This window comes from Oncorhynchus mykiss, chromosome 21 (assembly GCF_057628025.1).
Source record: "Oncorhynchus mykiss isolate SJ-2025 chromosome 21, ASM5762802v1, whole genome shotgun sequence".
NCBI lineage: Eukaryota > Metazoa > Chordata > Actinopteri > Salmoniformes > Salmonidae > Oncorhynchus > Oncorhynchus mykiss.
The window spans coordinates 44505333-44532968 of NC_143042.1; the positions used below are offsets into that span (position 1 = coordinate 44505333).

Here is a 27636-nt window from a genome sequence, read left to right on the forward strand (position 1 = left end):
GTTCACTGGAATCTTTTCACAGGGAAATATATTTAGAGAGTGACACAAATGTGACCCGCTCAGCTCCCTAAAATCAATAAATCAAACTTTTCATAGAGCCAACAGTCATGATATATTACTATCAGGCCTTAAAACTGTCACTGGGGTTTTGAATTACGATTATGACTGAGGAGTAATGGGGAAAGGCCAGCTATTCCCCACTGGCTTTGAAGCAGGTGAGAGCACCCTTACAGCAAACACTGCATATGAGTAAGTGCTCATTTCAGAACCTGAAATGACAGGCAAAATGGCCAGTGAAAGAAATGAATCCCTCGTCATTCTGAATATCGGTAAATATGAATATCATGAATATGCCTACATGACGCACAGACCTATCATTCTTTATGCAAAAATAGACTACTTTACCATGATACAAATACATTTTGTTCAGAAAAGTATACAAATGACAGAATCAAGTCATGTATGCTTTGACAGGTGAAGCCCAATGTAAAAATGTCCGACCAAACCATGTTCCAGTCCATTTATTATGGGGGGGGGGGGTTGGTCTTACACTCCTTCTCACAGCACCGAATATCAGGTTTCCAAGGCTACACAGCATGGCAGCCAATCATAGCCATTTTCTTCAGGTCCGTTTAAATGTCTTGCTGGCCATAAAAGTCCAAATTGGAAGCTTTAACCGGGAAAGCAGCACAGTGGAGAATGGGGACAGTAACTGACCACTCCTGTTGTGACAAATGTTAGCCATTTTATTTTTCTTCCTAATTCACATATAGCCTGCCTTACTCTACATTTTTGCCACATTTTTCACATTTAGGATGGCTAAAAAGTATAACCTCCCACAATACATTTTTCAAAGCAAGGTGAGTGAAAAGATTCCCTTTCAAGTGAGAAGGCACCGGTGTAATCCACAACAGCTGCAAGACGGACTATATTAAAACAGTACAGACAGCGTTTAGCCGCCTCACAAGAAAAGAGAGAAGTGAGAAAGAAAGAGGGAAGAAAGAGTGACCTAATGCAGAGCTGCACATTCTTGACCTAATGCCGAGCTGCACCTCCTTGGAAGGAGTGTCTGTGCGTCTCTGCAGGAGTAGGGGCAGGCAGCTGCGCCCTTATGAGACCACTCTGCGAGACTGTTAGTATTAAAACTGTCAAACACATGCTTGTCTATGCTACAAGGTTTCCCCTCAATTTCTTTGGCTTCTCCCGTCAGGGGCCCAATGTTGATCAAAGGTACAGGAGGGGTAGGGGTGGGGGGCTTCAGCCAGGCTGAAGACGGCTTGTGGACGTCTCTTGTACCCAACAGAACAGAGAGAGGGTGACGATGCCACACTGCTCCTGAAGAGTCTTCAAGCTCGATTCATTCAATTCTACATATGCTAAATGTATCCTGTCATAACATAAGAGTATCTTTCTACTGTTGTCAAATGTAGGTGTACTATTAAAACACAGGTAAACTCCCCAAACAGGTAGATACCACCAAGTTTCAGAACAAGATCTGTGAGACGGTAGTTTGCTAACCATGATACAGCATGAACTTGCCAAGGCAGGTTTCAGCCTAAAAGGAGAGTGCCAAGTGGTCAAATTCAGTGATAAGCTGCAAATACATCATCCTTGCAAACAACATCCAAATGTGCTTTCATTTTAACACAAGTTTAAGCCAGGCTGGAAGAACTCTCCTCGCTCCTCCCTGGGCTCCAACCGGGAACACAATGACAACAGCCACCCTCGAAGCAGCGTTACCCATGCAGAGCAAGGGAAACAACCACTCCAAGGCTCAGAGCAAGCGCGCGCTAACTAGCCAGCCATTTCACTTCGGTTACACCAGCCTCATCTCGGGAGTTGCAATGCTTGAAGTCATAAACAGCGCAATGCTTGACACACAACGAAGAGTTGCTGGCAAAACGCAGGAAAGTGCTGTTTGAATGAATGTTTACGCACCTGCTTCTGCCTACCACCGCTCAGTCAGATACTTGTATGCGCAGTCAAATTATATGCAACGCATGACACGCTAGATAATATCTAGTAATATCATCAACCATGTGTAGTTAACTAGTGATTATGATTGATTGTTTTTTATAAGATAAGTTTAATGCTAGCTAGCAACTTACCTTGGCTTACTGCATTCACGTAACAGGCAGTCAGTCTCCTTGTGGAGTGCAACAAGAGGCAGGTCGTTATTGTGTTGGACTAGTTAACTGTAAGGTTGCAAGACTGAATCCCCCGAGCTGACAAGGTGAAAATATGTCCTTCTGCCCCTGAACGAGGCAGTTAAACCACCGTTCCTAGGCCGTCATTGAAAATAAGAATGTGTTCTTAACTGACTTGCCTAGTTAAATAAAGATTAAATAAAGGTGTAACAAAAATAATAATAATTTTAGACGGCAAAAATCGGTGTCCAAAAATAATTATACGGATATTCCAATTAATCGGTCGACCTCTAGAACATACCACTCACGCAGCGCCGTTTCCATATCAGGAATGCGTTTAGCTTGAAGTTCACACACACCTGTAGAAATAAACACCTCATCTGTTCTCATGAGCTTTGAACTTTGAAATGCATCTATTCCTATGCTATAAATCAGAGTAGTGGATGATAAGTACTTTCGCTAACCACAAACTCTCCTCTCCAGTCAGGTGTTCAGACTAGGGAAGAGATCCGTTGCATACGCCTCAAGAATTCACTGCATGCATTGAAGCATGCAAGCAGCAGCACTTTGGAGCGTCAAGTACAAGCAACACTTTGTATACTAGCCCTTGCCTTGACCCCCTCTCCTCTATTTACACACTATAGATTTATGCCTGTTGAAATGGGAAAAATACATTATCTTTTCAACACGCATGTAAATGGACAGACTTTCCAGTTTATTGACAGAACACGGATTTGCTAAATGACTTAGCAGGAAACTGATGGTCAAGGTGGATTCGTAACCAAATACATCATTTGAAGTACATCACACATTTCTATTTCACTTGCCCCCATGGTCAAATGAAGCTCTGTAGCTCAGCTATTACAGATGAAACAGTACATGACATTGGTGTTATGACAAAATATGTCAACATTTACCAGCAACTGTTTATCTTCGTATTCAAAAGTCCAGTAGCAAGACAACTTACAATTACATTGTTTTTTCAGTATTAACGCAGTGAAAGAAACAAAGCTTCTCTCTTTTAACCGATTTCAACATCATTCCTTGGCACTAGTCTGGCAGGCTGTTCTGTCTCTTTGCACCACAAAGAGCAGACTCAAAAGCAGCCTTTGGTGGGTTGTGTGTGTGTGGAGGGGGGGGGGGGGGGGGGGCAGAGGGGTTTGTACAGTCAACCATGTACGACAGACTGTAGCCTACCTGCACCAGTGAACAGAGACCAAGCATATGCAGCACCAGCAAAACAACCTTATGGTGGTAGCTGGCTGGTTCTATGGTTGTCTTGTTTTCAAATCTACCAGCCTTTTATTGAATATTGTAATAGGCTGTCATTCATCCAGTCAAACTGACAATTCCTGTGACATTTTTTAATTTTAGAAATAGGAGTGAAAATCAGACCACTATGCTTCTATAGGGTATTGGTAACATCATGAAAGCACACAGGGGCCAGCTGTCAACGGAACGCGTCGGACACTAACAGGTGATACTGGTAAACATCACAATGACACCATGTTGTGAACTGTAAAACTCCCTGGATAACGCAACAGGTATGTGGATGTGTAGCCTATGAGATGGCTATCTAGTCCAACTGCCCATGCAACAACATCACTGTGTGATACTAGAAGACATTGGCAGGTTATGTTTAACAGCCTACAAAAATGGACAATCAAGTCACTAATATTTATACTATATAGGGGTGAAAGCATAAAACTATAAGAGTTTAAAAAAAAGAATAGCCTACTCAAAATACTTGATTTATATAGTAAAAGATAGTGGTTCTCCTGCACCTCAGTGGACTATGAACTCATTGGTATTAGACCCATTTTGTACATTGCATATTTTTCTTGATGCAATGACTATTCTTCAGACTGTTGAGAGTAGTTTGGGGTTATCGTTTTAAAAAGGAGTGTAAATAATGAATGGTTAAACAACAGCATGATCTTACAACTGTTCCCAATAAAGTGCAAATGTTCCCTGGTAATCTGAGTCGCATGTAATTAATATGACAGGGTCTCTCCAAGGCATCGACTTTGGCACATTTCCCTGCATTTGTCACACCAAACAACACTCAAACACACCAGCAGGAAAGAAGGTAAAAATACCAAACCAACAAATACTATAATTGATCCCTTCCAGCCATGCCAGAAGTTTAAACAACCACTATGCTCTCCACTGTTTGAACAAGCCCTCTTATGTTTACCATCACCAAATGCTGGGTAGTGGTCACATTTAGCCTTTCTAGTTCTTAATGCCACACCTAGCAACGTTGTTACGGTTTGTAGTTTAGCTCACCTTCATTTGGGTTGCCCAATCTTTTATAAAACTCGTGGGGTGGAATTAGTAAACTATTCTACTAAAGCTGGTTTACAAAAAAAACAAAATAATAATACTTTAATCTAACCTCTCGGGTTAAGTTTTAATTGTAGAGATACACATAAGGGGAACTCTATCCTATGACCATCAAAGATGTTTACAGTACTTATCCAATAGCGCATCTAATTAATTGTGCATGCGCTACAGGTGGGCATGTTCACATGAATTAAACAAGTTTATTTTTGGGGGGGGGGGGTCCATTTACAAACCTTGCAAAGTGAAGGCTATTACAAAAAAAAAGTACTTTCAATGAACCGCCAAGGATGGTCGCGCACACAATTCAATAGGCTTAATTTGTCCGGAGTGGTAGGCTATTGCTATAAGCTTTGCTTTACAAATCAAGCAGTCTATTATTTTATGACAGTAAAACTCAAAAAGCAGGGTAAATTATATGCCTACCTCGTTTTGGTCTTGGGAAGCTTTCGTGCAGGTGAAAAACGACTTTTTCCACAAAGTGCTGAATGTTGCTGTGCTCTGGTCCTCGGACAAACACCATCCAGTCGTGCGTAAAGCCTTCCACGGTGGGTTTCTTTCTGACCTGGGCACGATGTCCGAGTTCTAGTTTCACCTGAACAGCACCCTAGAACATCCAAAATCATATCACATATTGTTGCCAATCGGAGGCTGGCATCATTGCATGCTGTACAACCTACCTAAATCTATCCACGAGTAAAACCATACATTGTCTCAATAGACACCCGTACCAGCCTCAATGCGCGGAATAAGTTAAATAAAACAATCACACGTTAACATGTTTCGATTTGATAGGTCTACTCATAATCATTTGCACTCTATCCTGCTTTGCATTTCAGCTAAGAAAGCAAGGTGTCTATAGCCTCCCCTACACTATAAAGACAGTCATGTATTTATGTTCATGAAGAAGCCTAGGCTACAAACCGCAAATAATTTTGAACAACGCCGAAAAACTATTACAAGGAGACTGTAATTTGCCAGGGTAGACTTTTTCAGGATTTTACTATCCAAGCATCACTTTCACAAACATACTTTATACGTGAGATATGCTACATTGTAGACGCGCCTCGCTACTCAACTAACGTTAGTTCTACTGTACTTGAATATCAATATAAATATGGCTGGACATCTTCGGCTCAGACGCACCGGGCAATACCGCCTTCTTCGAGCAAAGAAAACAATACGTTAGAACACACCCTGCCTAAGCATGGTCGCGAGCAGTGTACTCACCGACGTGGCCATTCTTGAGGCCGCGTGCAACCGCTATTTCATCGAGAATTTGTTCTAAATGAGAAGATATAGGAGTGCAAATGGCTGATGGCGGACATGGTCTCTCCTAATTGAACTCAACCCCCGAGTTTCAGACTGAGGAGCAAAGTAAGACGCATGCGCTGTTTTGTGCACTGACAAGAGACAGACATAGCAGAGGGAAGAGAACCAATGAGACAACGCACACGCGCAGAGAACCAATGCATGGACTCGAGTAAAACCACCTCACAACTTCCCCACATAGGCAAGGGATAATTACCCCATGCCTTCAAACCATTGATGACTAGACCCAGCTACCAGCATGAACAGTCAGCATACATTTACTTGAGTGGAGTAATACTGTAACATTATCCAATATATCCAACATGATAAACAGTCTGCTATTAGATGGGTTTTTTTAAGTATCAATTAGCCTACAACTGGATGTCAATTTATTTAAACATTACCCCAAATAGTAATTGAGTCAACATGATGATTCATACACCATTCTTATCAAATCGAACAACATATTATGAGCCCCAAAATAGATAACTATTCATGTTTTATTTGAGCATCCCCTCCCATAACGCCCATTCCATCATCTCCCCCCAGAATGTGACAACCAAGTAAATAAACACCTTGATTTTGAACCATCCTCCAAATAGCCCACAAATTCTTATCATACCTATGATCTGAATGAGTTAAATACAATTCCTGACTGAGAAATCAATGAATGCAAGGTGTCAGTTTCCACTTTCTTTCAATAGGTGTGTGCTCTTCAGTTGTGCCAGCAGCAAAATAAAGACCTCACCATATGGACCTAAGAAGTGTTGGATTTGACAACTAGCCAACTGTTCATCATTCCCCCGTTGAAAAACGATTGTTTTTACTCTCATTGCTGTGGCAACTTGATGATGCTTCTGCTTGAACACATTGATTACTGTTCAAGTGGTAACAACTACTTTATTGAAGATCAGATCAGGTCTGAAAGCTCTTAATTTCACTAGAATGGAGGCGAGGACAAAAAGGTGACCAATTGCAGGGGGCAGAGGTCATGGTGCCAAAATAAAGCTCCATGAATTAGCATCAACTCCTCATTGGTCCCTCAATACAGGAAGTCCAGAGAAAAGCCAAACCGAACCAAGCCATCTTTGGCCAGACTGACTTTACAATATACCTATCCAAAACACATTAAATCAAGTAAAGTAAAATATTTGATGGAATATTTTAAGTATACTATTGGACTAAAAACAGATCTGGCTAATTCATCTATATGGGCCAAATAATGATGATCCACACTTTTTCGAAAATATATATAATAATCTATTGAGATCACAAGCAACAAAATAATCTATTAATATGGTGGGAGATTATAATACGGTTTTAAGTACCTCAATGGATCGTAAAGGAAATCATTCTACAAACTACCACGCTCACGCACACAAGGAGATCACAAAGATCATGGATACAATAAAAATAGTGGATATATGGAGGTTGAAAAACTCTGACCTAGTGAGATATACATGGAGGCTTCATCAAACTAGCCATCTTGATTACTTCCTAGTTTCGTTCTGGCTTGCATCAAAAGTTTTTAAAAAAGTATTGATAGGAGTCCGAATGTGAACGGACCACCATCTAAATGGCCTCTATTTAACTCTTAAAGAATTTCCACGTGGACAGGACTGTTAGAAATTTAATCAAAGCCTATTGGATGACAATTTGTTCTTAACTAAGACAAAAAAAAGATAAATGACTTTTTTTTGTAGAACATACAGTTGAAGTCGGAAGTTTACATACACCTTAGCCAAATACATTTAAATTCAGTTTTTCACAATTCCTGACATTTAATCCTAGTAAAAATTCATTGTTTTATGTCAGTTAGGATCCCCACTTTATTTTAAGAATGTGAAATGTCAGAAAAGTAGTAGAGAGAATTATTTATTAAAGCTTTTATTTCTTTCATCACATTCCCAGTGGGTCAGAAGTTTACATACACTCAATTAGTATTTGGTAGCATTGCCTTTAAATTGTTTAACTCGGGTCAAACGTTTGGGGTAGCCTTCCACAAGCTTCCCACAATAAGTTGGGTGAATTTTGACCCATTCCTCCTGATAGAGCTGGTGTAACTGAGTCATGTTTGTAGGCCTCCTTGCTCGCACACGCTTTTTCAGCTCTGCCCACACATTTTCTATGCGATTGAGGTCAGGGCTTTGTGATGGCCACTCCAATACCTTGACTTTGTTGTCCTTAAGCAATTTTGTCACAACTTTGGAAGTATGCTTGGGGTCATTGTCCATTTGGAAGACCCATTTGCGATCAAGCTTTAACTTCCTGACTGATGCCTTGAGATGTTGCTTCACTATATCCACATAATTTTCCTACCTCATGATGCCATCTAATTTTGTGAAGTGCACCAGTCCCTCCTGCAGCAAAGCCCACCCACAACATGATGCTGCCACCCCCGTGCTTCACAGTTGGGATGGTGTTCTTCGGCTTGCTGTAAAAAAGTACAATTTTTGTTTCATCAGACCAGAGGACATTTCTCCTAAAAGTACGATCAAAGTCCCCATGTGCAGTTTCAAACTGTAGTTTGGCTTTTTATGGCGGTTTTGGAGCAGTGGCTTCTTCCTTGCCGAGCGGCCTTTCAGGTTATGTCGATATAGGACTTGTTTTACTGTGGATATAGATACAAAGTAGATGTCCTAACCGACTTCCTAACCGACTTGCCAAAACTATAGTTTGTTAACAGGAAGGAAGCAAAATATTTTCCATTACCATCTACCTACCTGGATTACTTTAATTTTGGTGAATCTCTTGTACAATGGTTTAAAGTTATGTACAGCAACCCCAGATGTAAATAATGGTTACTTCTCAGAAAGTATTGAGCTTTTAAGAGGAGTAAAACAAGGCTGTCTGTTGTCTCCATATATATTTATTATGGCCTTTAAAATGCTAGCTATCAAAATTAGATCCATCCAGAACATCAAGGGGTTAGAAAAAAACAAAAGTGTTAATGTATGCTGATGACTCCAGTTTTCTTAAGTTTGCAATATGGATCCCTGTACAGTCTCAATGAAGATCTTGATCACTTTTCTAGCCTCTCTGGATTAAAACCTAATTATTACAAGTATTCCATATTACGTATTGGATCGTTAAAAAATGCAGCGTTTACACTACCTTGTAGTTAACCAATAAAATGGGTGGATGGTGAAGTAGACATACTTGGCATTCACATCTCAAAAAATATAAATGAACTTACCACAATTCATTTCAATAGAAAGTTATCAAAAATAGATCTGATTCTGCAACCATGGAGAGGTAAATACTTGTCTATTTATGGAAAAATCACATTGATTAACTATTTGGTCCCATCAAAGTTTACTTGCTTACTAATGGCACTGTCTAATTCAGATTATTATTTTTTGAAATCATATGAACAAAAAATATTTCATTTTATATGGAATGCTAAACCAGACAAAATTAAACATGCCTATTTATATAATGAATATGAGTTTGGGGGCCTAAAATTATTAAATATTAAAGCTACTACAAAGCTATTACAACAAATGTTATGGTTAAACTCAAATATACTGATTCCTTTAAAAAAAACATTCTTTATGGATTTAAAAATATATATATATATATATATTTATTAACGACATTATGAGTAACAACCGAGGTGTTATGTAACATATGCAGTTATCGAAAATGTATGGGAATATCTGCTCAATCCAAATTTAGAACCAACTGATTGCAGTATTACCACCAAAATGGAGGAGGCAAGTGGAAAAGGGAGAAGTGGGGAACTTGTTTGCCTGCCATATATTAAAGATATAAATTGGCTAAAAGGAACTAGCAAAAATAGAAAATATACCAGTTTAGAGCAAAAATGTTGACAGCCGGCCTCCCGGGTGGCGCAGTGGTTAAGGGCGCTGTAATGCCACCAGAGACTCTGGGTTCGCGCCCAGGCTCTGTCGTAACCGTCCGCGGCCGCGACCGGGAGGACCGTGGGGCGATGCACAATTGGCCTAGCGTTGTCCGGGTTAGGGAGGGTTTGGCCGGTAGGGAAATCCTCGTCTCATCGCACACCAGCGACTCCTGTGGCTGGCCGAGGGCAGTGCGCGCTAACCAAGGTTGCCAGGTGCACGGTGTTTCCTCCGACACATTGGTGCGGCTGGCTTCCGGGTTGGATGGCGTTGTGTTAAGAAGCAGTGCGGCTTGGTTGGGTTGTGTATCGGAGGACATATGACTTTCAACCTTCGTCTCTCCGAGCCCGTACGGGAGTTGTAGCGATGAGACAAGATAGTAGCTACTAAAACAATTGGATACCACGAAATTGGGGAGAAAAAGGGGTAAAATAAAAACAATTAAAAAATAAATGTTGACAGCTGCGCCACACAGGTTACAAATAAATGGGAGGAGATTTTCGATGTACCAATTCCGTGGCATATGGTTTATGAACTGATACAAAAAACTACACTTGATTCAACATTTTGAGTTTTTCAATGTAAATGATCATATACAATTCTTGCCACCAACAGAATCCTACATTTATTTTGGGGCATACAACAATCTCAGCTCTGTAGATTTTGCTGCGAAGAGACAAAATCAATAGTTCATTTATTCTGCTATTTCCCATCTGTAGCTTGTTTCTGGCCACAGGTTCAGGAATGGTTAAAACAATCATAACATGCACCTAAAATGAACCTTACAAATAGCAGTGTTGGGTGATTTGAAAGCCATAGTCAGTCAATAAATAATATACTAATACTCATAGGAAAGGTTTTCATCTTTAGCTCACAATCTTTGGATAACATAAGATTAGAAAGGTTCCAACATTTTGTAAAACATCACAGCACAATTAAAAATATATGGCACATGGAAACCAAACGAGGGTGGTCTATGGTGATAGGTGGGATGGTCTGAGAGTGGCTGAGGGTTTGTCACGTTCTGACCTTTATTTCCGTTGTTTTGTATTTATTTAGTATGGTCAGGGCGTGAGTTGGGTGGGCAGTCTATGTTTGTTTTTCTATGTTTTGGGGCATTTCTATGTTTTCGGCCTAGTATGGTTCTCAATCAGAGGCAGGTGTCATTAGTTGTCTCTGATTGAGAATCATACTTAGGTAGCCTGGGTTGCACTGTTTGTTTGTGGGTGATTGTCTATGTTAGTGGCTTGTGTCTGCACAGGTCTCATTTTGTAGCTTCACGGTCGTATTTGGTTTATTGTTTTCGTTACTCTTTTGCATAGTGTTCAGTCTTTCTTTATTAAAGATTCACCATGGACACTTACCACGCCGCATATTGGTCCTCTGATCCTTCTCGCCTCTCCTCTTCAGACGAAGAGGAGGACGACCGTGACAGGGTTGGGATCAAAGAGCTTATGTTTGGCAATATATTATTGGTATGTGACTGCTTTATATAAAAGTTACATTTTGTATTTATTTACTTCACCTTTACCTTTTGTATTTATTTACTTCACCTTTTAAGGAGCAAAATAAAAATAACAATATGGTGATGAGGTAGTTGGATGGGCTATTTACAGATTGGCTATGTACAGGTGCAGTGATCTGTGAGCTGCTCTGACAGCTGGTGCTTAAAGCTAGAGAGGGAGATAAGAGTCTCCAGCTTCAGTGATTTTTGCAGTTCGTTCCAGTCATTGGCAGCAGAGAACTGGAAGGAAAGGTGGCCAAAGGAGGAATTGGCTTTGGGGTGACCAGTGAAATATACCTGCTGGAGCACGTGCTGCGGGTGGGTGATGCTATGGTGACCAGTGAGCTGAGATGAGGTGGGGCTTTACCTAGCAACGACTTATATATGACCTGGAGCCAGTGGGTTTGGCGAAGGATATGAAGCGAGGGTCAGCCAACGAGAGCATACAGGTCGCAGTGGTGGGTAGTATATGGGGCTTTGGTGACAAAACAGATGGCACTGTGATAGACTGCATCCAATTTGCTGAGTAGAGTGTTTGAGGCTATTTTGTAAATGACATCGCCGAGTCAAGGATCGGTAGGATAGTCAGTTTTACGAGGGTATATATGGCAGCATGAGTGAAAGATTCTTTGTTGCGAAATAGGAAACCGATTCTAGATTTAATTTTGGATTGGAGATGCTTAATGTGAGTCTGGAAGGAGAGTTTACAGTCTAACCAGACACCTAGGTATTTGTAATTGTCCACATATTCTAAGTCAGAACCGTCTAGAGTAGTGATGCTGGACCGGTGGCTAGGTGTGGGCAGCGATTGGTTGAAAAGCATGCATTTAGTTTTGCTTGCATTGAAGAGCAGTTGGAGGCCACGGAAGGAGAGTTGTATGGCATTGAAGCTCGTCTGGAGGTCAGTTAACACAGAGTCCAAAGAAGGGCCAGAAGTATACAGAATGGTGTCGTCCGTGTAGAGGTGGATCAGAGAATCACCAGCAGCAAGAGCAACATCATTGATGTATACAGAAAAGAGAGTCGGCCTGAGGATTGAACCCTGTGGCACCCCCATAGAGAGGTCCGGACAACAGATCCGGACAACAGATCCTCCGATTTGACATACTGAACTCCTCCTCCTCCTCATCATCATCCTCCTCCATCTCCTCATCATCATCATCAGTAAAAGCTAGATCCAAATCAATGCACATTTAAATATATGTATGCAATAATAATGAATGTCAGAAATATAGGAAACTTTTTTTATTTAATTTTAACTTCATTCTTTATTCAAATAAGATTTCATGACATAGCATGGAACTGTCAATTAGTTTCCCATACCCATTTGACCCTTACTGCATACCGTAACTGTGTTTTTGGCAGATTTGAAACAGAGGTCCAGTCTGAAAATATAGATATTGGTCATAGAGAATGATAGAGATCTCTGGTGGCCAAAAAAATCTATTTTAGCATGGGCAGCGCCATTGAGGGCTTCCATCATTTTACTGTAGTCAACTGGGTGGTACTTACATCTTCATTGGCTGATCCCTCCTGGTGACCCTGTTGTAGTCAGATGTCCAGATGTCTTCGATCTATCTCTATGATATTGTTTTAACTTTTTTAGCTTGAAAGTTTAAATCTGTAATGTAAAATTATATAAGTTATAGATACTGTATGTTTTGTGTTAAGTTCAACTGGAATATGTTTTCGTGTGCACCAGTGATGTTGCAGAAGTTCTACAATCTAGCTAACATTATTTAAAAGTGGCCAGCTAGCTAATTTAGCAAGCTTGACAAATGCATAAAATGTAATTATAATTTACACATATGATCTGTTAGTTTGTACTGACAACTGTGCGTGTTCTTTGCAAGTTATCAAGTCCTCAAAATTATTAACCTAGCTGAAAGTGAAAGTGACCTACGACATAAAGTTAGCTGTAGCTTAATAGCTAGCTAGCTCAGCTACATATATTTTGTATTTACAAGCATCAACAGAGGAAGAGGCGAAGCGAGAGGTTTTACTCCGCCCGACATCTGTTCACGAAAATATGCCCACTAGGTGAGGATTTATTTCTAATGGAGGTGAATGAGAGTGTCGAATTTGGTAAATAAATAATGTAATAGCTCATTTGCTACATGAGGCTTATTTGATTGGACAGAAGTTTTATAATTGTTAGGTTGTTATGAATGGACTGATATAAGTGGACACACAAGGCATTTCGGCAACTTACCCAAATCACCCATTTTAGCGTGGCCATTGCAATTGGGGGCTTCCACCATTTTAAATTAGTCAACTGGGTGGGGATTCCTATGAGTTGGGAGCAATCAGCCAATGAAGAAGAAAATTGACCACTTTAAAATGGATATAGACTCAATGCCCCATGCTGTCCCAGATGTAAATGGCACAGATACAAAGTCCTCTACCTAGCTCTATGGCCTGTTGTTCACACAGTTATCCATCAATTGTCCCACCTGATCTCAGCTCTTAACGCCTGCCTTCCATCTTTGAGGACATGTATTTCCGTTGTTAAAGGGTCATTTAAATATCTGGTCAATATAATAGACTATCTTTGGCATATGGGAACTTAGCTCTGTTCCAGGAAACTCATCATGATGTTATAGATAGATATACAGTACATTCGGAACGTTTTCAGACCCCTTGACTTTTTCCACATTTTGTTACGTTACAGCTTTATTCTATTAAATAGTTATTTTTCCTCATCAAACTTCACACAATATCCCATAATGACGAAGCAAAAACATTTTTTTAGAACATTTAAAAAACGCAAATGACCCTTTACTCAGTACTTTGTTGAAGCACCATTAGCAGCGATTACAGCCTCGAGTCTTCATGGGTATGTCGCTACAAGCTTGGCACACCTGTATTTGGGGAGTTTATCTCATTCTTCTCTGCATATCATCCTAAGCTCTGTCAAATTGGATGGGGCGTGTTGCTGCACAGCTATTTTCAGGTCTCCAGAGATGTTCGATCGGGTTCAAATCCAGGCTCTGGCTGGGCCACTCAAAGACATTCAGAGACATGTCCCGAAGCCACTCCTGCGTTGTCTTGGCTGTATGCTTAGGATCGTTGTCCTGTTGGAAGGTGAACCTTCGCACCAGTCTGAGGTCCTGAGCGCTCTGGAGCAGGTTTTCATCAAGGATCTCTCTGTACATTGCTCTGTTCATCTATGCCTTAATCCTGACTTGTCTCCCAGTCCCTGCCGCTGAAAAATATCCCAACAGCACGATGCTGCCACCACAATGTTTCACCATAGGGATGATGCCAGGTTTCCTCCAGACGTGGGTCTTTGCATTCAGGCCAAAGAGTTCAATCTTGCTTTCATCAGACCAGAGAATCTTGTTTCTCATGGTCTAAGAGTGTTTCGGTGCCTTTTTGCAAACTCCAAGCGGGCTGTCATGTGCCTTAACTGAGGAGTGGCTTCCGTCTTGCCACTCTACCATAAAGGCCTGATTGGTGGAGTGCTGCAGAGATGGTTGTCCTTCTGGAAGGTGTTCCTATCTACACAGAGGAACTGCTCTATCAGAGGGAACATCGGTTTCTTGAACGACTACCTGACCAAGGCCCTTCTCCCCCGATTGCTCAGCTTGGCCAGGCGGCCAGCTCTAAGAAGTGTGGTTCCAAACTTCTTCCATTTGAGAATGATGGAGGCCACTGTATTCTTGGAGACCTTCAATGCTGCAGAAATGTTTTGGTACCCTTCCCCAGATCTGTGCCTCAACGCTATCCTATCTCGGACATCTATGAACAATTCCTTCGACCTCATGGCCTTATTTTTGCTCCGATATGAACCGGCAACTGTGGGACCTTATATAGACAGGTGTGTTTATTTCCAAATCATGTCCAATCAATTGAATTCACATCAAGTTGTACAAACATCTCAAGGATGAGCAATGGAAACAGGATGCACCTGAGTTCAATTTCAAGTCTCATATCAAAGGGTCTGAATAGTTATGTAAATATGATATTTCTTATTTTTTCTTTTTTTAATACATAAGCAAACATTTCTAAAAACTGTTTTAACTTAGTCATTATGGGGTATTGTGTGTAGAATGCTGAGGATTTTTTTTATTTAATCCATTTTAGAATAAGGCTATAATGTAACAAAATGTGGAAAAGTCCACAGGTGTGAATACTTTCCAAAGGCGCTGTATATATACATCTGTGGAGGCTGCTGAGGGGAGGACGGCTCATAATAATGTCTGGAATGGAGTATTATGCCTGTGTTTGACACCGTTCCATTCCAGCCATTATTATGAGCCTTCCTCCCCTCAGCAGCCTCCACTGAAATCTATTGTGTCTCTAGTAACCCGAAGCGCAGCAGTTAGACAGATAGCTAAATTAGGCCACTATACAGTCAATGCTACACTGTTGGTAGAGTTTGTGGTGATTCTATCAAATGTACCCCATTGAAAATGTAAAGAGAATGTCCTATGTGTTCTGCCTGCCTTAACCAGTAACTAAATCGTTTTGGAGGACAAGCAACAAGCCATGGATTATTCTGCTGTCCACAAGCGGCAGGACTGTCACTTTCAAAGGCACAGGATTGACCATTTAAACAATGTAACATTGTTTACACTAGCAATGCCGAGCTAGCAGTACAGACCTGTCTACATTGTTAGTGAACAAGTTAAAGGCAGTCTAGAAGCCCCTGGAATAGTTTCATTTACATGTGTTTTGCTGAGTATTATCCCTCTTTGAGTTTGGAAAATGTGCTATGCAGCACAAGTGAAATAACATAGATTTTTGTACTATCTGGGGGTCAAAGCTCGACATAGACATTACATTTAACATTTTAGTAGAAACTCTTATCCATATCGACTTACAGGAGCAATTAGGGTTAAGTGATTTGCTCAAGGGCACATCCAACAGATTTTTCACCTAGTCGGCTCAGGATTTGAGCCAGTGCCATTTCAGTTACTAGCCCAACGCTCTTTAGCACTAGGCTGCCTGCCACTAAGCTAGACTAGACTAGCAAGGTGAATGTTTGAATGTCGTCATTTCAATCCATAAATACTTGAACACCATCTGTCTTAGGCCTAATTCAACAACCACAAACGTGGTTTTCTACTCAAAGAATATGAATGTTAGTTTATTCCTCTAATTGTCTCGTAGTCCACATTTAACTACACACCGCACACAATTTTGTTCTACATTTCAATCCCTTCACAACAAAATGTAATTTCATGGAACGGAACACCTTGTGCAGTGCAATAACAGTGTGGTGGATTCTATCCTCTTTTTAACACAAAGTCAAAGTCACTTAACAAAGAAAGGCCTATGATCAGGTTCAACCATAAACACCAACTTGTAGAAGACAGTTGTCAGAAGTCTACTTTTAGCATTGAATATGAGGACCTTACCGGGTCATAAGCTTGGGCTGCAGTCGTGTGGATGCTGCTGTGGCTGCTTTGTTAAGTCGTTGGGAGTGAATGTTATAGCTGCGTCAGAGGCTGTGAATTGGCTGTTGCACACTGTCGGCCTGTCACTTATCAGTACTTTAATATAGGGGGAACGGGTGGGGCTGGTGTGGGGTAGGGTGCAGTGGGTGGGGGGGCGTCGCTACATTGTTTCCCCCTCTGTTCAGATAACATACAGATCTCCCTCTGGCTATCAGCCAGCCAGGCAGCCAGGGTTAGGCCCTGAGAGTAACCATCTGGTGGTCAGTCCACTCCACTCGTCTGTCCTCTCTGCCTCATTGTCCTTCTATAATGGGAAGTCAACCTGAGATGGTCAAAGTTGCAATGCATTCAATGTAGCAACTAGCAAACTGCTTAGGAGCATGTCATCTTTCTGTATTTGGGAAGGTCAAGGAGTCTCGAGAACAATGCATTAAATTCATTCAAAATTATGTCAGTGGCTGTAGGCCAGTGTCATCTGTCAGAGCGTTAGTTTACACTGCAGGGGTCATCTTTCAAATGGATGCAGGTACAGTACCTGCTAGGGGTACCTGCATTAGGTTAGTTGTATATGGCACAGCAGATGGCTAGAGTTTGGCCATCACTACTGTTTCATAGGTTGTCATGTCAGTCCGCTGGGAGCTAGGAGTAAAAATGTAGTGTAAAATATATCTTTGAAACATGGCCAGAAAGTTTGGTTTTCCACACAATAATCAATAATCTTTGTTTTGTTGTGTTGTGTACTTTTGTTTCCAACAGGAGAGCTCCATTCTATTTGAGTTTTAAGTTATTTGAAAGCACAAAAACAGGAATATTTATCTTCTAGGCCTAATCATTCTCTCTCCCTCCCTCCCTCCCTTACAAGCAGGCATGGCCAGAGGCCCTGTGATGCCGTGGTGCTCCTGGTAGAGCAGGCCACGCCGACCTGCACTACGTACTCAACAGCATCCTCAACCTCCTGCTCTCCACCAGGTACTACAGACACACACACACACACACACACACACACACACACACACACACACACACACACACACACACTGTCAAAACACATAATTATTAAAATGTTGTTCTCTTGCTACGACAGCCTCCCTGCCCCACCCTGTAGAGGTCTTAACAGATCTTATCCACACTGTCAGACATGTCCCTCCTCTATCTCTCTGTGGTGCAACACTGATAAGGACATCCTGCTACACAGCATTGTCACGTCATACTGTAGAGCAGCTGATCACGTTATACTGAAAGTCATTATGAAACTCAACCTAGCTCTCCTATAAGCCTCTTATTAAGCCTTATATAAATCATGCTATATTATTCACTATAGGAAGAAAAGAAAACACAGTACACTCCACGTGTATAGGCCTAGTGGTCATATCCGTGTAGAATCATCACTATGGTTACTATGATTCACTGTATGACACTGATGCACATGTTGTTGTTTATTTTATTTGTATTCTTTTTTTACACCACTTTCATTAAGGTCTGTCACCATGGTCACCAACATTTAACGATGGTCATTTACTTGAGTCTGGGCACCTTGCCCTGGTCTCTTTACATTGTTCGGACACACCATGGGCATTCTCGCTGTAAACAAGGTGATGACAGTCATTTCACTGAGGAAGGGACACGCTGTCCTTGCTACTCCCCAGGCTGCTGCTGCTGCTGACTATTGATCTTGCTTAGGTAATGGCCTTCACAGCAGGAAATGGAACGTCAATCAGCTTGTGACCTTTCCAGCCTCGGATATTATGGCATGCGCCGTCTAACATCATTGTGTAAATGTACAGTGTTCTTCTATTACTGAGTCAGTCATGAAGCGTGCGTTGAGACTGAGAGGGACTGGTTGGTATTTAACATCCCAGATGAAGAGGGATGTGTCTGAGTGTTTGTCAGACTGACTCGGACTGTCAGTCCTCAATGTAAAATAGTTTATTTTTGGGTCAAATTAAAACGTAACAGAGATGCAGTGTTTGTATAGTGCTCTGTGGGCCAGTGTTGAAATGTTTTTCAAAATTAAGATTGGAGCTGTTTCTTCCCCATGTGCTCTCACTCACCAATATCATGAAGGTCCTCGACACAGTATACTGTAAGTAAGTGGTTCCCAACCTTTTTCAGTTACTGTTCCACTAACTGAATTTATCTCTGCCCAGAGAACCCCTGAAGTACCTCCTCATGTGCATTTTACCAGTAGGCCTACTGTCTCATGAGTCTTCTCAAGTAGCCCCTGTGGATAGGGCAAGTATAGGTTGGTTTTCTGTAAATTGCTAGTTATGTCCCTGACCTGATACTTTTTTTCTTCTGTTTATTGTGGACAGAAATGTGCAGAGGTTGATAAAAGTGATAGGAAGGCTTCTCCAAATGCAAGTGGACCAGAGAGACAATGGAGCAAGCTTTCACTTGTCCCTACTCCATCAGGTCAGTCCACCTCACTTGTCTCTACTCCATCAGGTCAGTCCACTTCACTTGTCCCTACTCCATCAGGTCAGTCCACTTCACTTGTCCCTACTCCATCAGGTCAGTCCACTTCACTTGTCCCTACTCCATCAGGTCAGTCCACTTCACTTGTCTCTACTCCATCAGGTCAGTCCACTTTACATGTCCCTACTCCATCAGGTCAGTCCACTTCACTTGTCCCTACTCCATCAGGTCAGTCCACTTCACTTGTCCCTACTCCATCAGGTCAGTCCACTTCACTTGTCCCTACTCCATCAGGTCAGTCCACTTCACTTGTCCCTACTCCATCAGGTCAGTCCACTTCACATGTCCCTACTCCATCAGGTCAGTCCACTTCACTTGTCTCTACTCCATCAGGTCAGTCCACTTTACATGTCCCTACTCCATCAGGTCAGTCCACTTCACTTGTCCCTACTCCATCAGGTCAGTCCACTTCACATGTCCCTACTCCATCAGGTCAGTCCATTTCACTTGTCTCTACTCCATCAGGTCAGTCCACTTTACATGTCCCTACTCCATCAGGTCAGTCCACTTCACTTGTCTCTACTCCATCAGGTCAGTCCACTTTACATGTCCCTACTCCATCAGGTCAGTCCACTTCACTTGTCCCTACTCCATCAGGTCAGTCCACTTCACTTGTCCCTACTCCATCAGGTCAGTCCACTTCACTTGTCCCTACTCCATCAGGTCAGTCCACTTCACTTGTCCCTACTCCATCAGGTCAGTCCACTTCACTTGTCCCTAGGTCAGTTAAGAACAAATCCTTATTTACAATGACGGCCTACCATGGACAATTTTGTCTTAATAACATCTTTCTGTAGTGGTAATATTATCATGATGTCATAATAACATTTAGTAGCCATGATAGTCAAAATATTATGTCATAACTTGTTGTAAGTAGTCTTACTGGGTTTTCATGAAAATACTACTGATGTAGTACATTAGTATTTTCTTACTGGGTTTTCATGAAAATACTACTATGAGGTCATAATAATTCTGTTTCTGAGTAGTAATATTTGAGTTAGTCCTTTGTGAAGTCATGGAAATGCTGCACTGATACTGCAATTATGTGACTATAGATCATGCTTGTGTTCCAAATGGCACCCTATTCCCTAGTGCACTACTTTTAACCAAGGCTGGTCAACAGTAGTTGTTATAGGGAATAGGGTTTCCTATGTGAAGTATAGAATTTTTTCCCTTCGGAGCGATGCTAGTAAGTTAGCATACCGACCCCCTCCATAGGATTGTTCTCTGGCCGACCCATCCTGTTGATAGTGATTAATATCTCATTTGGGTAACATCAACCTACTCTGATGGGCTGTTAAGGCCCAGCTCTGATTTAATTTCATAGTGGAGCAATTTACCATGAATCATGACCCCCTCAGGCGTCACCATAGGTGTCAGGAATAAGGAGCATGAATTGGGGGTAGGGTCGAATTGCGTCATTGGGGTACAAAAGGCCAGCATCTACTCCTCCACTAGTGATCTGGGGCCGTATGTATCAAGATGTCTCAGAGTAGGACTGCTGATCTAGGATCAGGTCCCCCTGTCCATGTGATAATATTACATATGATCTAAAAGGCTAAACTGATCCTAGATCAGTATTCCTACTGTGAGACGCTTGATACATACAGCCATAGAGTAAGTAGGTGTGCACCTTGAGCCATCTAACCAGCATACAACTCTCCAAGACAGACATGGGGATTCTGGTTTTGAGAATGAATGGATATCAACCACCAGGGGTAGAGGAATCTGGAGGTCCGTCATTACTAGGCATGATGAAAAAAAATCTCTTAGCTATACCCAGAACACAAATGGATGCTTTTCTCAGAGTTTGCAGAGAGAACCCTAATTTCCGTCCCCTGGTCTTTGATATACACCTTTGCCCCTGTAATCAGTCACAGAGTGGTGGGAAAATAAACTGAGTTAGGCCTATCCTTTTATTTATTTATTTCTCCCTCCCTTTCATTTTCTCACAGCATCCCCTTGTCTTTCTTTCCATCCCTCCCTTTCTCTATATTCCTCCTCCTTTCCCTCCTTTCCCTTCTTTACCTTTCCTCTCCGTCTCGCTCCCTGTCATTCCCTGGTGAGAAGATTAATATGCTGGGGGCACCAGGGTGGTGCAGCAGGCCCGTCATTGGTGGACCAGCCTCGTTTAAATGCCGGTTTAAATGCTGCAGGATTTATGAAGGATACCCACTAGGTGCCCATTGTTGACTGTCTGCCCGCCGCTGCCCCCGCGCAATCTGCCACAGAGACACTAAGCCACTTAACTACCCAGCGGGACCAGGAGGATGGGGATAGGGTGGTTCAGGTGGGCCGCATTCTCCCAGGATTACGTCCTGGGTATGTCTGTCTGTCCCATTAACCTCCTTGGTCCCTCGCAACCAGACAGGCTTCTCCCGTGCATCTGACCGATTTCCGATTCAGACTTGGTGTGGCACTAAAGCTGTTGGGTCTCCCTCACCCCAACCCCCACCTCCTTTTTTTGTGTTCTGGGTTCATCTGGGAGTCAGTGTAAGCAGCACACATTGCCAGACAGGTGTGTTCTTAAACGTACAGTCTAAAGTTAATGGGACAGTTAAAGGGACAGTTTTTTTTTGTCCAAGGTTTACTGACCTCATAACTTGTCTAATGTGGAGATGTGTTCATGTTGCACGCCATCAGGCTAGATCCAGCTGTATGCCTCAATCACAAATGGATGGAAAAGATAAGCACTATCTTCCTAATTCTATTCAGTACTTACATTTTTGATTCATTAGGATTTAAGCTATATAACTCATATAGACTTTCTACACCACCATTGCCATCGGATGTAGACTCATCTCGACATTAGATCACTTTGATATCTGAAAACATCTGACAAACTTTGGTTTTGGAGCAAACAGTCCCTTTAACGCCCCCTTACCCTCCAACCCAGCGCTCTCTATTCTGCCACTGCCAGTGAACTTGCAGTTCAACAACGGCAAGGTCAGTCTTGTCAGTTTCGCTCCCTCCATTGTCTGGCTGTGAAAGCAGGTAACGGTGGGTCTGTCTGGCCTGTCTAGAGAGAAAGAAGAAGGCCTGATGGATGAGCCGCATTGAACTGGAGGCCGAGACAAGCCACAGGGAACCTGAGGACAGGGATAGAGAGATGGTCAGACAGATTAAGCCATGGGACGCAGAGGGAGGGGGGAGGTAAAGGGAAGGGGGACGCTTTGTCCCTAAGAGTCTGTGGCAGGCAAGCTGGTCAGTCACGCTCTCAGTTAACAGAGCGAGAGACAGACTTCCTTCCCCCGGTGTTTCGGGAGCAGTGATGCGTGCAATGATTGAGGTGGGGCAGTGGTCAAGATCATGCCTGTCTGTCTGCAGGCAGTTTCTCCTTGCCACACTTCAAGTGTGTTGTTTTAACCTCAACCTTTGGTTGGTTCAAAGGTCATATCCAATCTCTCTTGACATTCAGATGTATGATTCTAAAGAGTGGGATTCCTTGTTAATGTAATCCATGAATCACTTTTCATGAAAGGTTCTTTGGGGCTTCGGCTCCACCAGGGGTTTGGAGTTGATCCACTTTTCTTCAACCACTAGACATTCTTTTTTTTCCCAGGAGCTCCTCTTCTGACCTAATTGAACATCATTGTGGATTGTTGTGACTGGAAACACCACAGGCCCTCTGTTTGCCAGTGGGCCCGTGGCCAGATCTTAGCCCGGGTACAGTCTGCCTGACGCCAGCCCTTCCCCAAACCCCAGGTGGCAGGGAGAGGTAGGGGGAAGACGGGGGTGAGGGGCGAGGGCAGGCATTAGCCTCAGAGAGGGTTATTTGGCTTTGGCGCTCTTCCTGGTAATGTTTTTTTGCCTCTTTGTTTTGCCGTCCAGTCTCACAGCAGACAAGGCAAGATCCTGTTACAATGATAGCCAGGCCATTTGTAGGCGTTGACAGGGACTTTGTTGGTTAGAAAGGCTTCCTATGTTAACTGGTTTCTTGTAAAACCTAAACTCCATTAGCCTATGCTTGAGGCTTAGCACCTACATACATTCAAAGTTCTGAAGCTTGGTGGTCAGAAGTGGATCCATTGTCCCGGAGGAATTTCTGTACATTTTGGACAGATCAAGTTACACATAGATTTGTAGACCGAAGAAACGTTAAAGCCTTTGGTTGTGCATGTTCTTAAGGCTAATCAGCATGACAAAAAACTCCTAGCTTACTGTTTAAAGAATCAAAAGTGATAGTCTACCTTAGGCCTCAAAATAAGTTATTCAGAAGAACATCTGTCTGACAAACTCTTAGCCGATGAAGCCCAGAAGCCTCAGTCAGTCACACACATGTCTTCAAGGCCAGGCGTCTGCTAGCACGTCATATTCCAGCATTTTCTTACACACACACAGGCATGAACGCGCGCACACACACACACACACACACACACACACACACACACACACACACACACACACACACACACACACACACACACATACCCACACAACCACCCAGGGAAAGATTAGGAGCCCAACAAGTGACCATAATACATACAGTAGTACCCAATGTGCTGTAATATAATGATATAACTAAAGAAAAACAGAACACATGAAACCATTTACCCATATGTCTTCGTTGGATGCAATGGATGATGGTTCGTCCTGTTTCCACATGTATGTTTTATTTATCAAAGCATATGTGTCACATTAGCTTTCAAGCTAAACACTAGCAGACCAGCACTTTTCCCATGGATGTGAAACCTGAAATCCTGACTGTGTTGCATTGTCCTCAATGAGATGAAACAGGACAGATAACTGATTATGAGTTATTGTTTAAATGTCTAAGCCCAGACATATGGGCTGATAATATACTCAGACAGTCCCAAATGTCACCCTGTTCCTGATTTAGTGCACTACTTATGAACAGGGCCCATAGTGCTGTATTCAAAAGTAGTGCGATATATAGGGAATAGTTTACTGGTTATTTACAGCATGCGAGCAAACGTAACTCATCTTCACATATCCATAGAGATTGCGTACCTGCTGGTAACCGAAAGCATAGCCAAATTAACAAATTAATGTGTTACAGGAGCAGCCCCCATCCACACATCACCGTGCTGGAAAACCGCCCGACTGCTGGCCCGTTCTGCTGCTGGAGATTGATGACTTCATCCAGTGGGCCGCTGACAGGTTAGCTAAAGAGTTTCCGGCCTTGGTCAGACCTGGGCCAGGGGCCTTGAGTGGCCGATAAAACCTCCACAGGAACCAACTAGAAGAGAGGCCAGACTGCTCTCCCTTCTAACATTTCAAAGTAATCTGGTTGTACAGCTGGAGCGTCCTCCATAACTCATGACTGTCAGCTGGCTAACCTGTGTGATGTTTGTTTTTCTTGGAGGCATGATATTATCTACTTGAAATATGCTTTAAAGTTACATTTTACGACATGGATGTGCAGGTGTGTGTTTAACATTGAATTCTCCTGTCAGTTTGTGTGTGTGTGTGTGTGTGTGTGTGTGTGTGTGTGTGTGTGTGTGTGTGTGTGTGTGTGTGTGTGTGTGTGTGTGTGTGTGTGTGTGTGTGTGTGTGTGTGTGTGTGTGTGTGTGTGTGTGTGTGTGTGTGTGTGCGTGCGTGCTTGCAGGGGTGAGCCTGCGCACGTGACCATATTGGCTCCCTTCCTGCTCTACCTGTACTGTGAGCTCCAGCGGCTGCCTGAGTACACCCTGCTCACACACAGCCTCCTCAGGGCCCCTCCAGCAAGGGGACCACACCCAGAACCAGAACCAAGAAAAGAAAGAAGACCAGGAAAAGGAAGAGGACCTGGGACAGAGCCCTGTGGTACGCCACAGAATGGTTTGCTGTCTCTATGAGCTGGTACCTTACATGCAAGTGAGACAAGATTGATTTCCTTTTTATTATTTTGAGGCAACACACCCCTTACAGTGTAGACATGGACCTGTGAGCATAATGTAGCACGGCACAACACAGTACATGGCAAAATAGGTGAAAGACAAAACATATAGCAGGTATGGTGGGACCATTGACGCAACCTGTGTTATGTCTTTATCTCTAGGTGGACTGTGTGAATGTAGTGTTGGAGCTGCGGGGCTTTTCGTGGAGGTCCTGAGCCCGGCCCTGAGCCCGGCCCTGGAGGGTTCCCTGAGGGATGGCTGGAGTACTCAGAGGGCCCATCTGGCCCTTCAGCTGCTGCGTGCCTGTCAGTTCAGCGGGGACTGCAGACTGCTACTCCAACTACTGCACCAGCTTCTCCCAGCCCATACAGAGGTGTGCCAGTCACACAAGACGAAGTAGACCAGGGCTGCATCTCACTAGTCTTAACCCACCTCCTCTCCTTCATATGCGCAGATCAGAAAACAGTTTGTGTGAGTTCTAATGAGATCAGCCTCTTGCTTTTCGATGTTGCACCGCTGTTTATGGTCATGTCATACTGCTGACTCTCGGTATAAAATGAAGAACCCCCAGCAAACCGTTTCCGCACAGACAGACGCAAAGCACAGCAGCTCTTTAGCTTGTTTTTCTGCCTGCAGCTGTGGGAGTTTTGTTAAGGTTCTGTCTACATTGCCCTGCCAGTGTATCCAGATCCGACTCCCTGTGTGATCCTAATCTCTTCAAAGCATTGGATGGGGAGCGCACACAGCTCCAAAGATTCCTCTTGTTGTCAGAGACTGAGATGGAATCTTTTGAGCTCAGTGCGCTTACGATCCCTGCATTGTCAAGACCCCTTAAGGATCTGTTTGTAGTCCCACTTCCTCTAAAGTGTGTGTGTGTGTGTGTGTGTGTGTGTGTGTGTGTGTGTGTGTGTGTGTGTGTGTGTGTGTGTGTGTGTGTGTGTGTGTGTGTGTGTGTGTGTGTGTGTGTGTGTGTGCGTGCGTGCGTCTGACTCTGTGTGTGTCTCTAGGAGTTCCCGGTAGAGGAGATGACAGTGGGTTTGGCTCTGATCTGTCCCAGCAGACAGGGCTTCTCACACTGGGTAATGACCCAATGCTATATCACTCTCTCAGCCTCCTCTCCTTACACACACTGTTACCTCGCTTTGTCCCTGTCTCTTATCTACAATTACTTCTACCACACACCACTCTCTCTCTCTCACTCACCTCTCTCTCTCTCTCTGTATTTCACTCACCTCTCTCTGTATTTCACTCACCTCTCTCTCTCTCTCTCTCTCTCTCTGTATTTCACTCACCTTTCTCTGTATTTCACTCACCTCTCTCTGTCTGTCTTTCACTCACCTCTCTCTCTCTCTTTCACTCACCTTTCTCTGTTTTTATTCACCTCTCTCTCTCTGTCTTTCACTCATCTCTCTCTCTGTATTTCACTCAGCTCTCTCTCTCTCTTTCACTCACCTCTCTCTCTTTCAATCACCTTTCTCACTCTCTCTTTCCCTCACCCCTCTCTGTCTTTCACTCACCACTCCCTCTTTCACTCACCTCTCTCACTCACTCTTTCACTCACCTCTCTCTCTCTGTCTTTCACTCACCTCTCTCTCTCTCTCTCTCTCTGTCTTTCACTCACCTCTCTGTTTCTCTTTCAATCCTCTCTCACTCTCTCTTTCACTCACCTCTCTCTCTCTTAAGTAAAAATACTTAAGTACTACTTAAGTCGTTATTTTGGGTAGCTGTACTGTACTTTTTACTCCATACATTTTCCCTGACACCCAAAAGTACTTGTTACATTTTGACAGGAAAATGGTCCAATTCATGCGCTTATCAAGAGAACATCCCTGGTCATCCCTATTGCCTCTGATCTGGCGAACTCACGGAACAAAAATGCTTTGTTTTGCTATCTATACATTTAAAAACATCTCAAATAAATGTGCCATCATCTGGTTTGCTTGATCGGATCCTATTTTTTCAATTTTCGTCTAAAATGACATACCCAAATCTAACTTCCGGTAGCTCAAGATCTGAAGCAAGGATATGCATATTCTTGATTACATTTGAAAGGAAACACTTTGAAATCTGTGGAAATGTGAAGTGAATGTAGGAGAATAGAACACATTAGCTCTGGTAGAAGATAATACAAAGAAAAAAACATGTGTTGTTTGGTATTTTTGAAATGCAAGAGAAAGGCTATAATGTATTATTCCAGCCCAAGCACTGTTTATATTTTGGCCACTAGATGGCAGCAGTGTATCTGCACAGTTTAAGACTGAACCAATGAACCATTGCATTTCTGTTCAACATTTTGTATCAAGACTGCCCAAAAGTGCCTAATTGGTTTACTAATAACTTTTCAAGTTCATAACTGTGCACTCTCCTCAAACAATAGCATGGTATTAATTCACTGCAATAGCTACAGTAAATTAGACAGTGCAGTTAGATTAACAAGAATTTAAGCTTTCTGCCAATATCATGCTAATCGCATTAGCCTACGTTAGCTCAACCGTCCCGAGGGAGACCCACCAATCATGTAGTGGTTTTACAGTTTTTCTCAATTGCTAAAACACTAAAACCCATTGGCTGAACAAAGTTCTCAGTTGCCTGGACTCATTTAGCTAATTATGCAGTCTGTTGTCAATACCTCAAACCATTTCACATGGTAAAACACAATTTGCAGATCTCACTTAGACTTTTCAGCAAAACTCTAAACACATTCTCATTCTCAAAACACATTCTGCACTCTAATGCACATGTCATCCAAA

The 27636-nt window shown here is 42.6% G+C and overlaps 1 protein-coding gene and 1 pseudogene across 1 annotated transcript in view; one reads left to right on the forward strand and one right to left on the reverse strand.

Moving 5' to 3' along the window:
- LOC110500634 (protein AF-9) overlaps window positions 1-5932 on the reverse strand; it is a 60308-nt gene extending 54376 nt beyond the window's left edge. Inside the window, exons 1-2 of the mRNA XM_021578115.3 lie at window positions 5721-5932; window positions 4917-5097 (exon numbers count right to left, since the gene is read on the reverse strand). Coding sequence (XP_021433790.3) covers window positions 4917-5097; window positions 5721-5732 — 193 coding nt within the window. The 5' untranslated portion in view covers window positions 5733-5932. The remainder of the gene's footprint in view (window positions 1-4916; window positions 5098-5720) is intronic.
- A 7265-nt stretch (window positions 5933-13197) lies between these two features.
- Window positions 13198-27636, forward strand: part of LOC149973256 (focadhesin-like) — a 39990-nt pseudogene continuing 25551 nt past the window's right edge.